The 14,584-nt window shown below is 36.8% G+C and overlaps 1 protein-coding gene across 6 annotated transcripts in view; it reads left to right on the plus strand.

Annotated features, from left to right (window-relative positions):
- ptprea (protein tyrosine phosphatase receptor type Ea) overlaps window positions 1–6,410 on the plus strand; it is a 51,304-nt gene extending 44,894 nt beyond the window's left edge. For all 6 annotated transcript variants that reach the window (XM_024285406.2, XM_024285405.2, XM_024285407.2 and 3 more), the window contains 14 exons: window positions 387–463; window positions 664–700; window positions 796–893; window positions 1,662–1,781; window positions 1,867–2,030; window positions 2,232–2,367; window positions 2,446–2,595; window positions 3,048–3,141; window positions 3,222–3,298; window positions 3,376–3,510; window positions 3,613–3,738; window positions 4,124–4,275; window positions 4,358–4,493; window positions 4,574–6,410. In XM_024285406.2, the coding sequence (XP_024141174.1) occupies window positions 387–463; window positions 664–700; window positions 796–893; window positions 1,662–1,781; window positions 1,867–2,030; window positions 2,232–2,367; window positions 2,446–2,595; window positions 3,048–3,141; window positions 3,222–3,298; window positions 3,376–3,510; window positions 3,613–3,738; window positions 4,124–4,275; window positions 4,358–4,493; window positions 4,574–4,648 (1,577 nt within the window). In that variant the 3' untranslated portion in view covers window positions 4,649–6,410. The remainder of the gene's footprint in view (window positions 1–386; window positions 464–663; window positions 701–795; window positions 894–1,661; window positions 1,782–1,866; window positions 2,031–2,231; window positions 2,368–2,445; window positions 2,596–3,047; window positions 3,142–3,221; window positions 3,299–3,375; window positions 3,511–3,612; window positions 3,739–4,123; window positions 4,276–4,357; window positions 4,494–4,573) is intronic.
- The last annotated feature ends 8,174 nt before the right edge of the window (window positions 6,411–14,584 follow it).

A 14,584-nucleotide genomic window follows, 5' to 3' on the forward strand; every position in this document is an offset into this window, starting at 1 on the left:
ATACATTTTTATGTTTTAAAGTGTAAAATAAGACCAAATAATTTGGATTTAAAGATGTAATTATTTTTTTTACGGGTTTTTGTAATCAGGATTTGTTTTTAACCTTGAAACTGAAAAGAAACATGATAGAGTGAAAGACTGAACAAACATTTAGGGTCGAGATAAACCTTCTGGGGAGGCTGAACTTGTGTTGTCTTTGCTGTACGCCCGTCTACTGTAGTGCCGTATGCAGCTTCCTGTGTTGTGTATAGGATACAGTACGTGTTAGAAAACATCCTCTTATCTATCACTTAGAAAAGAGGATAAAGAATTTCACAATTTTCTCTGTTTCTTCAAAGTTTGTCATACTTTAGATTGACTTGTGTGCATTTTCTGTTTAATAATAGATGATAACTCCAGAGTGGTGCTGACTCAGCTGGATGGAAACCCCTCTTCAGACTATGTGAATGCGTCTTTTGTTGATGTGAGTTCACACTTAAACCTTTAACCCATGAGGCGTCGACACTTAAATACAAAATCTTTAACGTACTTTAACTTTTAAATCTTTCCAATCAACGTCATTCTAGTAGATTGTGAAGGAGAAAAGAAAGTTAAAAGTTATATTTTGTCCTAAATACTTAGTGAAACTACCCTTTATTGACTTTTATTTTTTATTTCTCCAAGGGTTACACTGAAAAACACAAATTCATAGCTGCACAAGGTAAATAAAATTAATATTTTTGATGTAAAAGTTACTTTTTATGTATGTTTGATTAAAAAAAATACTATTTTTGTTGGTTTATGTTATTAATTTAGGTCCAAAGGAAGACACCGTTGCAGATTTCTGGAGGATGGTTTGGGAGCAGAAGGTTGCAACTGTCGTCATGCTGACGAATTTAAAAGAAAGAAAAGAGGTATTTTTTTTTAAAAAATTATTATTCTTTTTTGTACACACAATGCAGCTTCTCAAATTCGACTTTGATACCAGGTGTCTAGTCATGGTATCATTGAAACTCCTCATCCTTACACCTCTAATCTCTGCCAACACCTGCTGCTTTGCTGTAATTACAGCCGTCTCTGTTGTGAATCAGAACTCTGAACAAGGAGAGAATGAGAAAAAGCGGAAAAGGATCAATAAGAGGAGGACTGGCAGCCATTTAAAATCAGCGTGTGAATGGGCTGAAATCAATGGCTGTGTAATGTGTAATTAAGTCCTCAAAAGCAGTGTGATAATCACCCAGCAGAGCTTCTTAGTGACTGTTTTCAGCACTCTCTCGCTCCTAAAGGAGATTGATTGGCTGTGAAATTCAAGCATAAGCACAGGCATGTTAGTAAATGTCAGCTTGTGCATGGTTGCAGTTTTATTTTTCCATTAAAAGTGGGTGAATATGTGGTTTAAAGTCCCCCATGACAATTTTTATTTAGAATTTTTTTACAGTTGTGTTTTAACTTTGATTATTAAGGTTTTAACCAAAATCCCACAACCTAAATGTCTTAAAAAGCCATTTTTCATGTTGATGTGAAAATCCAAAATCTCCTCTGAGGGGGCGTGGCTTTTGGAGCTGAGCAGTTCTCTTTCATAAGAAAAATGCAAATCAAAAAAACATGATTTTCATCAAATTGGGACTTTAAATGTGACCTTTTTTTTAAATGCATAAATTCTGGATGTCATTTTTTTGCAGGACAAGTGTCACCAATACTGGCCAGATCAGGGCTGTTGGACGTATGGGAATGTGAGGGTGGCCGTTGAAGACTTCACCGTCCTGGTGGACTACACTATTCGAAAGTTCTGTGTACAATATGTATGTTAAAGCTCCCTATAAGCTTTATATTTATAGCTGAAATGATGTCGTTCATAAATGAGGTAAAACTCTGCTTACTGTGCAGCAAACCAGCGAGGCCGCCAAGACGTCGCGTCTGGTCACTCAGCTTCACTTTACCAGCTGGCCTGACTTCGGTGTTCCGTTCTCCCCCATCGGAATGCTTAAGTTCCTCAAAAAGGTCAAGGCAGTGAATCCGCCCTTTTCTGGGCCTATTGTGGTCCATTGCAGGTACAAAAAAAAATTTCATCCAGTTTGGATGGAAACAAATAAGTGACATTTCTGGAGCGTTCCAGAGAAAAATATTGTGATTGACACTGATATGTTTTCAAGCACAGAAGTTCCTTTCTTTGTCTCTTGTCATTCGATATTTTTTAGGCATCAGCTGAGCAATGTGTTTACTCTGTGCGCTCTTTGTTTGTGTGTCTCCAGCGCCGGTGTTGGGAGAACAGGAACCTTTATTGTCATAGACGCCATGATCGACATGATGCACGCCGAGCAGAAAATCGACGTGTTTGGCTTCGTTTCTAGGATACGAGAGCAGCGGTCGCAGCTCATCCAGACAGATGTGAGTCAGGGTTTTGACTGTTTTCTTTTGGAAGCACAAATAATCTCATTCATTGTGCCCAACAAATCATCTCTGCAGATGCAGTACTCATTCGTCTACCAGGCCCTGCTCGAATACTACCTCTACGGAGACACAGAGTTGGACGTGTCCACTCTAGAAGGACACCTGCACAAGCTGCACAACACCTTTGCAGACGGTGACCGGGTCGGCCTGGAGGAGGAGTTTAAAGTAGGAATTTGGAGTCCACATTGTGATTAGTTGAAGTGATTTGCAAGCAAAAGAGATGCTGATAAAACCTTGTTTCCACTTAGCGGAATGGTACGGTCCAGACCGCTCACTGAAAACGAGGCTTTAGTTTCATAGTTCTTCTTTTCCTAAATTAATGACATTTCTGGCTAAAATGTGCTTTGCATTTGAGGAAATACTGTAGTTTCTTGGAACTCCCACAGTTATGTGTATGCCTGCTGATTCTCCGGAAAGATTTTGATATTTTTTTTACTCAAAACGAAGCAAAATTCATCAATTGAAGCAAGAAATTGAACACTAATAACCATTTAGTTTTTACAGAGCAGAGATGAATATCAGATTTGTTACATTCATACGAGTTAATTATACGATTTATTAGAACAAAGGTCAGTTTATGTAACGCCTGAACATTTGTTTGTTTGATCTCTACTCAGAAACTGACCAACATGCGAATAATGAAGGAGAACATGAGAACGGGGAACCTACCTGCCAACATGAAGAAGAACCGAGTTCTTCAAATAATTCCATGTAAGAGTTTGAGGAAGAGGCGTTTTGTTACAGTTTCTGTTAAAAATGTTCCTCATGTGCATTTTTATGTCCCCCTTTAGATGACTTTAATAGAGTTATTCTCTCAATGAGACGAGGCCAAGAGTTCACGGATTATATCAATGCATCATTTATAGACGTAAGCACACGTTTCTTTACTTGATGATTAATGATGATTTATTATGATGAATAAAATATTTTTTTGTGGTGAATTAGGGATACAGACAGAAGGACTACTTCATTGCCACACAAGGCCCTCTGTCTCACACTGTGGAGGACTTTTGGAGGATGGTGTGGGAGTGGAAATGTCACTCCATTGTCATGCTCACTGAGCTCCAGGAGAGGGAGCAGGTGAGCTGTTTTTGCCAAAACCTCCATTACCTTCTTTTTTTTAAATATATTTCTGACAACAAAAATATCTTAAAAAATAAATGATCTTTTTGTCTTTTGCAGGACAAATGTTTCCAGTATTGGCCCACAGAAGACTCGGTCACCTATGGAGATTACATTGTGGAGTTGAAAGGAGACACTCTGTGTGAAACTTTCAGTCTACGAGATCTGGTACTAACCTTTGTTCCGGTAAGCAAATCCTCGCATTATCTGCCGGGCAAATATAATGAGGCTTTCACGCCTCATTATGACCTTTTAGGGTAAAGTAGCCTTGTTAGTGTCTCTCCCAACTGTGAGGGTGCAGTGAAGCCTCAAACCCCAATACAAGTTCAAGAAATTCATGCATTTGCTACATTAATTTGTGGATTTTTTTCTGTTATTTGTCTTTTTATATGAATGTATACATACAAATATATTTTTAAAATCAAGTGTTCAAAATATGAGACTCCCATCTCGTGTATTTTATTACTTTTGATCCACATCATTTTTTAGGGACCATCCCTGCCTCAGACTGCTGATAAATTATCCTCCACAAGTGTCATAATTTCACTCATCGGGACATTTCTCCTGGCAGGAGAAGCAGACGAGGACGATCAGGCACTTTCATTTCCACGGGTGGCCGGAGATCGGCATCCCCGCCGAGGGGAAAGGCATGATCGACATCATCGCCTCCGTGCAGAGGCAGCAGCAGCAGTCTGGGAACCATCCCATTGTCGTACACTGCAGGTAGCGGCACCACACATCGAACAGCAAATGCATGAGACTTGAGTACCTTTAGTTTCTGAAAGTTTCCTCTCCTGCGATGCAGTGCGGGTGCAGGGCGAACAGGTACGTTCATTGCACTGAGTAACATCTTGGAACGAGTCAAAGCGGAAGGCCTGATGGACGTCTTTCAGACTGTGAAGAGTTTACGCATGCAGAGGCCTCATATGGTCCAAACTGTGGTAAGCATCTAAACCAGAAGATTCATTATTTTTCATTTCATAGCCTATTATCTTATCTGACTCGTTTTTTCTCCCTGCAGGAGCAATATGACTTCTGCTACAGGGTGGTACAAGACTTTGTTGACATTTTTTCAGACTATGCCAATTTTAAATGATGAGATTTGCCTTAAAACCTGTTTTTTAATGTTCTTTTCTAAAGCTATTTTCTTTTTTGTGGCCAAATGATCTTCTATTTTGCTATGCACTTGTCCAACTCCAGCTACAGTATGAAAGAGGATGAAGAAAAAAAAAGCTAAAATAATAATGTATATGTTACCCCATGTATATTAAATTCCCTCATCACAACGTGTTACAGTTTGTCTCTAATTTTACTTTTATTGTACATGTTGTACCTTAAATGTTTATCTAAGTGTTATTTTGGAGTGACAAGATATTTTTAAAAGTTGTAGGTATTGTAAATGTATTTATGTATTGACAGTGACATTCCTCTCTTGCTTGCTAAAATATGATATTAATGTTTTTTTTCTAATCTTATTTGTAAAGAAATATCTGAACAACCTCTCGCTCTTTGGATTGCTTTTGACATTAAAGGAGATATTGAGGCTTACATTTTTTTCACTTTTAACAAGATTCAAGCCCAACATGAATGTAATTGAATAATAATTGAATCATTTCAACCGTAATGTGTTAATAAATTTCACATTGAAGATGAGGGATTCAGGCAGATGTCTGTTCAGAGTCATGAAAGCCCATGAAACAAACTTTGTAACATCAATTTATAAGAAAAACATTCAACATTGACACAATATTGCTTAAATCTGCCTTTTTTCTGTGAGACAGCAGGATGTATTTTTGCTAAAAATGACTGTACACCCTAAAGCACATCATCACAGAGACCTTTTGCTAAAAAACCTGTTAAAGAGAAAAACGTTTTTACTGCTTTAGTCATAAAAGAGATTTTTCACAAATTAGTATTAAATCACAGATTGAAGCAGAGAAAGGCCTAGAAAAATGATTTCGAAAGCTACACCACACAAACATGATGCCTTAGTGCCTGCTTTGAGCCAACAACAACAATAGAACAAATAGTCTTTTATTCCTGATGTTTTTTTTTTGCCATTTTGTTGATAAGAAATTAAGAAAATACTTTGGAAAGTATTTGAATGTTTAACAATTTTTTTGTGTATTTCCTTAAAGTTAGTGACTCCATCTGGTACTCAGATATTAAATTATTTTTGGCTGTATGTAAATGCTATGACAAAGTGCTAACGTGCTATTCAGCAGGGAGCTGAAATGATCATTTCTGGTCTTTCTTTGTGTGTACATAAAGTATTTGTGAGAGATGTGATGTGCATTAAGCAGAGCAACATGAGACTTTTTCACTGGACTTATTTTCTGTCCGTGTGGTAAACCTCTGCATCGTGATGAAGGTCTGTTCGAACTGCAGCTCATTGCCTTTGCTTTCTCTGTTGGTGGTCTATCCATTTTTAGACGCTGTCTTTAAAATGCGAGTTGCAATATTAAATTGACCTAAAAATGCTGTGGTTGTCTGTGAAATCTTTATTATTAATATTTTTTTTAAATATGGCTTTTTATTCTTACGTTTTTATATCAGTGATAAATGTGTGAAATAATATAAATAGGAGAGAAAACATTCAAGGCAAAACTTTTCTGTAGCTCAACACAACTGAATCAGCCAGCAGGGGGCGACATTTCATACATGTCAAATGTTAGATCATCTTTACATCCAATCCCACTTTAAGAAAAGTTCCTATTTAGAAATTTTATGTATTAAATGGGCTAAATTAGTCCAAACATAAAATAAAATAATTGTCACTCGTGTAGACAAACTTTGCAGAAACATGAGGAGAGTTAGTGGGATTATAACTCCAAAATCATCCACAAAAAAAAAAAAAACATTAGAGCATTTTTTTTAATTCATACCACATTGTAAATTTTATTTTTTCAGGATTAATATATTATTGTTTTTTTCAAGAATTTGTCAAACAAACAGGGTGCAGCTGTCGACTAGCAGTTGTCAGACCAGGAACCGACAGGTCACGACCTCAGCCTGATACACTCTAACCAGCACAGCAGAAGAGTCAAAAAGCAGATGTTACAGGTTGACATGACATGGCTGATCCTGCAATAGTTTTGGTTAAAAGTTTGCAGTAAGGTCAGTAGCTTGGTGAATGCTCTTCATTTCCTGAAGTACAGCTGAGGAGGATGAACAATCACAGCTTCAGGTCAGGAGTAAATATTCCTTCAAATTTTCTAGCTGCTGGTAGGAAGGTGAAGCACCTATAATGAAAAACCACCACCTTTCCTTCATCTGTTGTTATGCACAATTACAGCTCAGAACTCACACCAGCACCATACATATGTGCAGGAATTCTGCCATGAGATCCGCATTCCAGAGGACCTGACCTTTGAATGAGTGCAAAAAAAAAGGATCACTGTTGGTCCAGAGATGAACCCTCACTGAGCTTCAAAGAAAAAGGTAGAGATAAGTCATAAATTAATTGGGCCAACGAATAAAAAACTATCACTCAGCTGAAGCAGATGTAGGAGTGAGAGTACAAGGTGAAGATATTCTAACCAGTGTGCAGGAGGGGGGTCTTCCAAAACTGTGCAGCCGCTGACAGGGGCCCCGTGAGAGGTTGTAGAATGTCGCTGTGTTTGGTTTGCATGACAGAAAAGGTTTGACTGATGGCCTCACAAAGAAATGATCCTACCAACTTCCTGCACCTGCTGTGGAAGGAAAGACAGGGCAAGTCCCCAACTTTCTAAAGTTTATTCTAAAAAAAAAAACCCTTTAAGGTCACAGGTTATTAGTTTGAAAAAGAAAAATGTTCATTTAAGCCAAATCATGTGCAGTTTTAAATTAAATGTTCTGTTTTCTGGAAAACTTCAGGTCTACAAATTTGCTCAAAAGGAGACAAAAAAGGGAAAAAATTCCCCAAAATTAAACCACTTGATTGAAATTGTTTGAACCCTCACAATTTCCTTTTTTCATGAGCAAATTTTACACTGTTTTTATTTGAAAGGCAACAAAAGGAAAAAAGCAATGAGTCAGTAAGAATTTCAAGTTAAGTGATTGAGATGTGTATTTTGTCAGAGGATCCCCAAAAGTATCTTAAAATTAACCAAAAACATGTCTGCTTGCACATGTTTCAGAAGACCTGAATTTTCTCTTAATGGTATTTAAATGTGGAGATGTCAGCTGGTTTAAAGTTTCTAGTAATAGTTGTGTGAGAAAAAGCTATTGAGGGTTTTTTTCTTCTTTTTTTTACTTCTTTAAAATGTTTTCTGATAAATTCTATTAAAAACAGTTTTTATGGAAACACTTGACATCCATCTTTCTATCAGCTATTCCACAACTACCGTGAGTAGTCAAATGTGAGTAGTAAATGTTATTTTATTACTGCAAAAATCACAAAATTTTAGATGTTAACTATTTTAAAATGTTAACAATGGAGAAAGTTGGTGTATTTTCTATGTGATTGTAAACAGCTGATGTGGTTGGCAAACTGATTACCGAGGGTTAATGTCCAGCAGACGTTCAGTGAGCTTTAGCCTTAAATATTTGTAGAAGAGCATGAATGAAATTAGATTTTTTCCTTAAAAGTTAAATCTGAATCCTTTCTATGTGAGCAGTAGCTCTGGCTGAATGAAGCCTTTATGGCAAAATGATAGAAAAATGCAAATGAACAGAAACAGACGTTCTTCTTTGGTCGGGTCGTGTTCACATGTGTTTTTTTTACACAAAATACATATTTCTAAAATTCCACTGTGCATGTTTACACAAAACAACTTTCTTAAAATGTGACTAGGTTTGGTGTAAATATTTTTTATTACACAACATATCTCACAAATATATATATATATATATATATATATATATATATATATATATATATATATATATATATATATATTACAGTTCCCCAGTGACCAGTTGCTATGAAACCCTCCCACCTCACCCGAAAGAGTGGCTTAAAAAGGGAAATGCTTAAAAAGGGAAATGCTTTAAAAGACCGAAAAGGTCACATGAATTATGTATTAATCCTAAGTATCATCATATTTTAGACGAACCGTATTTCATTTATGTTTTGCTCATTTACAATGCTTTCCATTTTCCTTTCAGCGTAATGTGGAATGTGGACCCCAGCGACTGGAGCTTTGACCTCTTTGGTGCATAGATGTGGAAACTAACATGGGAATAATGGCCATTAGTGCTTCATCTTCCCCTTTATAGTTTTTCTCTTTGTTCCATACGGTTTCAAAACAAAATTGAGGTGTAATACTCGTCACGAAAATAATTTGTAAATTATCTTTAGACACATCTTAAGCTGTAGAAAACCTGCTTGGTATTTCACTTCATATTCATTTAAACTTTTAAAGCAACCTTTTAGAAGAAAAAAAAATACCCCATTGACCTCTAACACTGTGATATTTAAAGTATTTGTAGAAAATGTGTACCATGTACAGTAACTTCTCTAAACATGCACTTAGTATAAAAATAAAAAATAAAATTAGTTTATGCCTAAAACGAAGCTGTAGTTTCTAAAACTTGAAAAAATCTGGGTCATTTAAAATAGAAACAATATGGAATTTAGATATTTCATCCCCCTCAAAGTTTATTGCTCAATTTGCATTTTTTTTCTATGATACTAAAATTCTTATAATTTCTGAGACTTCTAATTGTGGGTTTACAAGGAGACTGAATGGCTGGAGGGTGCGGGGGATGAGCGGGACGTCCTCATGTTGCCTAGATGCTGACACTCCAGCCAATAGGAGGACAGGGTGGCAGCGCCTTCAGGTTATTCCTTTGTGATCTGCTTGCTTTTCTATTTTATGTTTGTTTCTGTTTTTATAATTATGAGGGGCTTATCTTATTATATTATTGCATGTGTGGGGTATAGTTTTTCTTGTATTTTTATTTGTTTTATGTACAGCACTTTTAGCTGTTTTTTAACTGGAAAGGTGCTATATAAATAAAATTAATTTGAATTTGAATTTGAATATGGTTTTAGATTGTTTTTGAATTTTTTTCTCTCTCTCCCTTTCTTTTTTTACTTTCATGAAACATTTTTGTTGCCATATAACATATTTTTCCTGTCTTTTACAGCACTATAAACTGGTTAAGGACCTAAAAATAACTAAAAAGTCGTTTAAAGGAAGATAGAACGGCTACATCTCAGTTCTCTCTTCCACTCACAATCAAAAATAGAAACTAAAATAACTTAAATAGTCTTGACGATACAAAAAACACTTTTAGTTTCATTCAAAAGAAGAAAAATGCAGTACAAAAATGTGGATACATATCAAATAACTCTTTAGTGTGACTTTAGATGATGTGTAAAAAGTACAAAACACATTATTTATGGCTGTTTTCACCCTTCAGAGGCGATGGCCTTTAAACTGAACTGGCCCGTCAGTCTTGTGTTTTCCTTTTTTTTGACTCCATGAGAGCAAAACTTCTCACTCAAAGCAGCAGACAGACGGGTAAAGTGCTCTAAATGAGACAGAAACTACTGAAATGTTAATAGGATAACCCAAAGAGTTAGTCTGTTTTTCTCCTTATCGGACGACCAGAGGAAAGAAATCCTGTCAAAATGTTTTAAATTCACCAAAAACTACAATTCCCAGAGACCCAGCTCTTCACATTTGGTATCATTAAAAAGTCCCAAATGTCTTCTATAGCTGTCAAAATGAGTTCATTTAATAGTATCTTTCTTTTGAGCTACAGACTGTTCAAATTTGACAAATATAGTCATTTCATTCATATCATGATATATGTCGTTATCGCAATAATTTAGAAAAAACTATATCGTGATATAAAAAATATCATGTCGCTCAGTCCTACTGTGAACCATTTTCTCTACATTTACTTCTACATATTGTCCAGAAAAAAGATATTAAATATGAGACAACTATAGGACTGACTGCTCAGCTAACATTAGTAATGATCTTGAACTCTCCTAATTTGTTACAAGATGGAAAAATTGGTGCAAAGCTAACTTATAGCCTGCTGGAAAAGCACGTATTTCAACATCCTTTTAAGGATTCACACAATGACACTTTTTGCATATATTTTTCTGTAACTCATGTTGAAGGTGCACACCCTTCATTTACTTGTGATGCTTTTCCTATTTGTTTTTGGTTCATTTTACAGTTATAAAATACTTCTATCAGCCTTTAATGTCGGTCTCAGGTACACAAAACAGTTAGCCCGTCAGAACCTCCCATTGGCAGATGTTTGAGTTTTAGATCTCAGATATATTAATATTTACAGGGTTTTTTTATCACAAGGCTTCCAGCACTTTTTCAAGTGCCTCTCGAAATTATTGAAATGATTTGTAAATTCTGAGGTTTACTTAAGATAGTTAGAAGTCAACCCCAAACTGATTTGTTTAAACCGTTGATGTACATGTCCTCTGGCATGGATCTGCAAAGCTACATAAAAATATGTCACAGAGACAAAGAAAAACTTCATGGATCAGCTAAATGCAGTCTTTATTTTGTCCTTGAGTGACTTAACCTAACCATTTAATTAAATATCCCTGTTATAAATGAATATGATAATAGAAAAAAATATCATAATAATTACTTAGATTTCTTTTACTGCTAAAAGAAAACATATGAAGACAAAACCAGAATTTCCGACATTATATGGTGATGTTACACCAGCTGCAGTGTGTTATATAACTGTACTTTTTGGAGTACAAGTTGTATAATCTGCTATGACAAAGACATTTTGCATGGGGAAAAAATAATAAAACTTTCAGAAATCATCTTAGTTGTCATGAATTGTCATTTGGTCGCAATGACACACACATGCACAAGGGGAAAACCACACCACTATCACCGTCTCAGCTAGTCATTAACACTAGAATGCCAAAGATGTGGCAGCTTATTAATCACATGTCAGTGGGAGATGAGTTTGCAGCTTTGCAACATATAGAGCAGCTGATGCAAAATATTTACAGCCTCGGTTTCATTATGGCAGTTGCCCTTTGTGTTCTGGTTCCTGATTCATGTGGTGCATTAAAGACCCACTCTGATGAAAATGATGTTTTTCAACATGTTCTTGTGACGATGGAGGACATAAATTAAGCTTAAAATGACATGGTGTTTGCTGCTCCAATGGGGTGTGGCTAGGGGGTGGGGTTTCTCTGCATCAAAGGTCCCGCCCACAACATTTCTAATGAACTACTGCTGCTTTGCATAAACTATGTTCTAGAGAACGACAGTTTTTTTTAACTATAAAGGCCACTGGAAATGTTTTTTAAATACCGTATTTTCCAGGAGTATAAGTTGTATTGGGGTATAAGTATAGGAGCCAAAAAATGCTTGATAAATAAGAAAATAATCATAGTTGCCCCGCAGTTTAAGTCACACTCTTGAAAGAAAAGTTCAACACTTCAAGTCCTGCCGAACACGATTCATGTGTTAAATTTGTTTCTGCTGGCTCAAATGCTTGCCCCAAAATGTTACACGTGGAAGGGGCTACGTCAAGTTTTAAGCCTCATCGCTTGTCTGTATATTTCCTTTACAATGCATGGAAGACACAGATGATGTTGAGAGATCAGGTTTACTTATTTTGATGAACTCTACAAAAGCATAGTAGGTAAACATGTCTCCATATCAGGGTTCACGAGATCATTCCACAGATCGTTTAGGGCCGACCTCCAACAGGTTTTCCAGAAATTCCCTTATCTGCTGCTGATTACCTGGATCAGGTGTGTTTGGCCAATAAGGAGCTTCAATGGCAGGTTGTTGGAAAACATGCAGGACACCGGTCCTTGAGGACTGACTTTAGACACACCTGGTTTATATGGACCAAACAGGTGTCACCGATAGGAAATGCATTACCTCCGGCCCTCACAAATTCAAGGATTAAGGATTTGGCCTTTTTGCAGCGGGGACTTCTTATTTGGAACATGACAGGGGAGGGGTTGCTAAGTCCAATTATTACACAGTCTATGGATCACTCAGTCTTTTTTTTTCATGACTATCTTTACCTTCTAATGGTGGCGCTTTCAGCGGTACTTCTGTGTCTCTGTAAAAAATAAAGTTCAGGGGCCCGTTTCAAGAAGCAGGTTCAACAAATTTAGAGTTCGAACCTGAACTTAGAGTCACTGGACTCTAAATTCTCAAACTCAGGGTTTTCGGTTCCAGAACAGCTGAAAATGTTTGATTCAATCAACTTGAAGTTGTCAGAACCAGAATCAGGTGTGAGCGTCGCGACCATAAAAAGCCCTGATCAATGGAGCAAAGACAGCATGATTCACCATGGCAACGGGAGCAAACAGCTGAGTTACGTACTTCCGGCGAGGGAAATTGATAAATTCCTTCAAGCATATGCGACTATAGGAGAACATTTACTGCAAGAAAAGCAACACAGCTGCAGCGGTAGAACAGAGAGAAAATATCTGCAGTTATTTGAATCATTTCTAATAATGAATAAATAATGTCAGGAAGGTTATTTTGTCACTCGCTGAGTAAGGAATGGTTTTTGATCTGTTACTAATTTAACCAGTAATCTCCGTAATCGTATGAATGACCAGTTTTGGTAACACCCCACCCCCACCTACACACACGGATATCACTGCACGCTAAAAAGAAACTGTAGCTGCCTGGCATATGTTAAAAAAGTATTTATTTAATTTTAATTCTCAAGACTTGAAAAATATTCGCCAAATTATTTTTTTAAGCATAAAAACACTTTCCGTAGCCGGGAATCGAACTCGCAAACTCCCAAGAGAGAGGCAGCGTTGCTGACAACCGAGCTAATGTTCGACACAAGAGCTGGATGGGAGATGAGTTCAGATGCTTTCTCGGTGTTTGACATTCCATAATTTCTATTGTTAAGGGTTTAAAATAAGGAAAAGAAAACTGTATTTTTTAATAGCGAGTCCCTGAAAAAACCCACTATTTATAATATCGCTGAAATAAAAATGAATTGGGAAACTCCAGTCAGTCGACTCGTGTCCTCCAAATCCTCTACCGACGTAAATAACATTTCCTCTGGATTAATCAGCCTCCTCTCTACATGATCCTCTATGAATGAACATGTCATTCTGGTTTCTGAGTGGTGGAAACGTGACGTCTCCAATGTGAATGTTCTCTAAATGTTAATGAGGAACTCATATTTGAACATCTTTCACTTTAAAAAGGGGCGGAGACCACAGAGAACTCTAAGTTTCCTGAAGAAAACCTGCTACCGACCAGGTTTCGTTCACAGACTCAGTTACCATAGTGATTGATTCTGAGTTCAGCTTAACCTGCTTCTTGAAACGGGCTTGGTTTCACCCACTTTCACGGGTTTAAGTTACCTCTCTTTCTGAAACCGAAAACTCAGAGTTTTGCTGAATTTGGAGTTCATGAACTCAGAGTTCCAACAAAACCTGCTTCTTGGTACGGGTCCCTGGTTCTGATGAAAACATACATATATGAATGTGCAGTAGCCGTGCAGCTCTTCCAATGACCAATGGTTTCCTCATGAGCAGGAAGTACAGACTGACAGGGGACCAGCAGAGACTGATTGTAACCTAACTCAGTGCAGAAAACAATGGAAGTTTTTTTAGGTCATAATTCAAAGTATTATGCATTTTTCAATTGGAAATTCAATTTGCAAATTTATCATGCAATTTGAAAATGCATTTTTCAATTTACAATTCAATATTCTTTTCAGGCTTAGAAAATTATAATTCATTTTGTAATTTACAATTCAATATGTAAATTTACAATTTAATATCGCAATTCAAAAAAAAATAATATTGAATAAAAATAAAATCAAATGCATTGTGGACTTCCGGTATGATGGCGTAGAGGAGACACGCTAAGTCTGAGGCTCCTACACTGCAATGCAACACAATACAAAACAAGTAGAAGAAAAGACGTGAGTGGAGGTAACACGCTGCGAAAAGGCCGAACCAGAAAACAGCGCACACGAGATGGAAGAGGCGGTCAGCGATGCTAACAAAGCTAATATGGACAGTGAAAATCAGCGAGGCCACAGCGGCACAAAGCTAATGCTAGACAGGCTAGCAAAAGTTAGCGCTCAGATCCATGACTTGGATATA

Source organism: Oryzias melastigma, linkage group LG19 (assembly GCF_002922805.2).
Source record: "Oryzias melastigma strain HK-1 linkage group LG19, ASM292280v2, whole genome shotgun sequence".
Taxonomy (NCBI): Eukaryota; Metazoa; Chordata; class Actinopteri; order Beloniformes; family Adrianichthyidae; genus Oryzias; species Oryzias melastigma.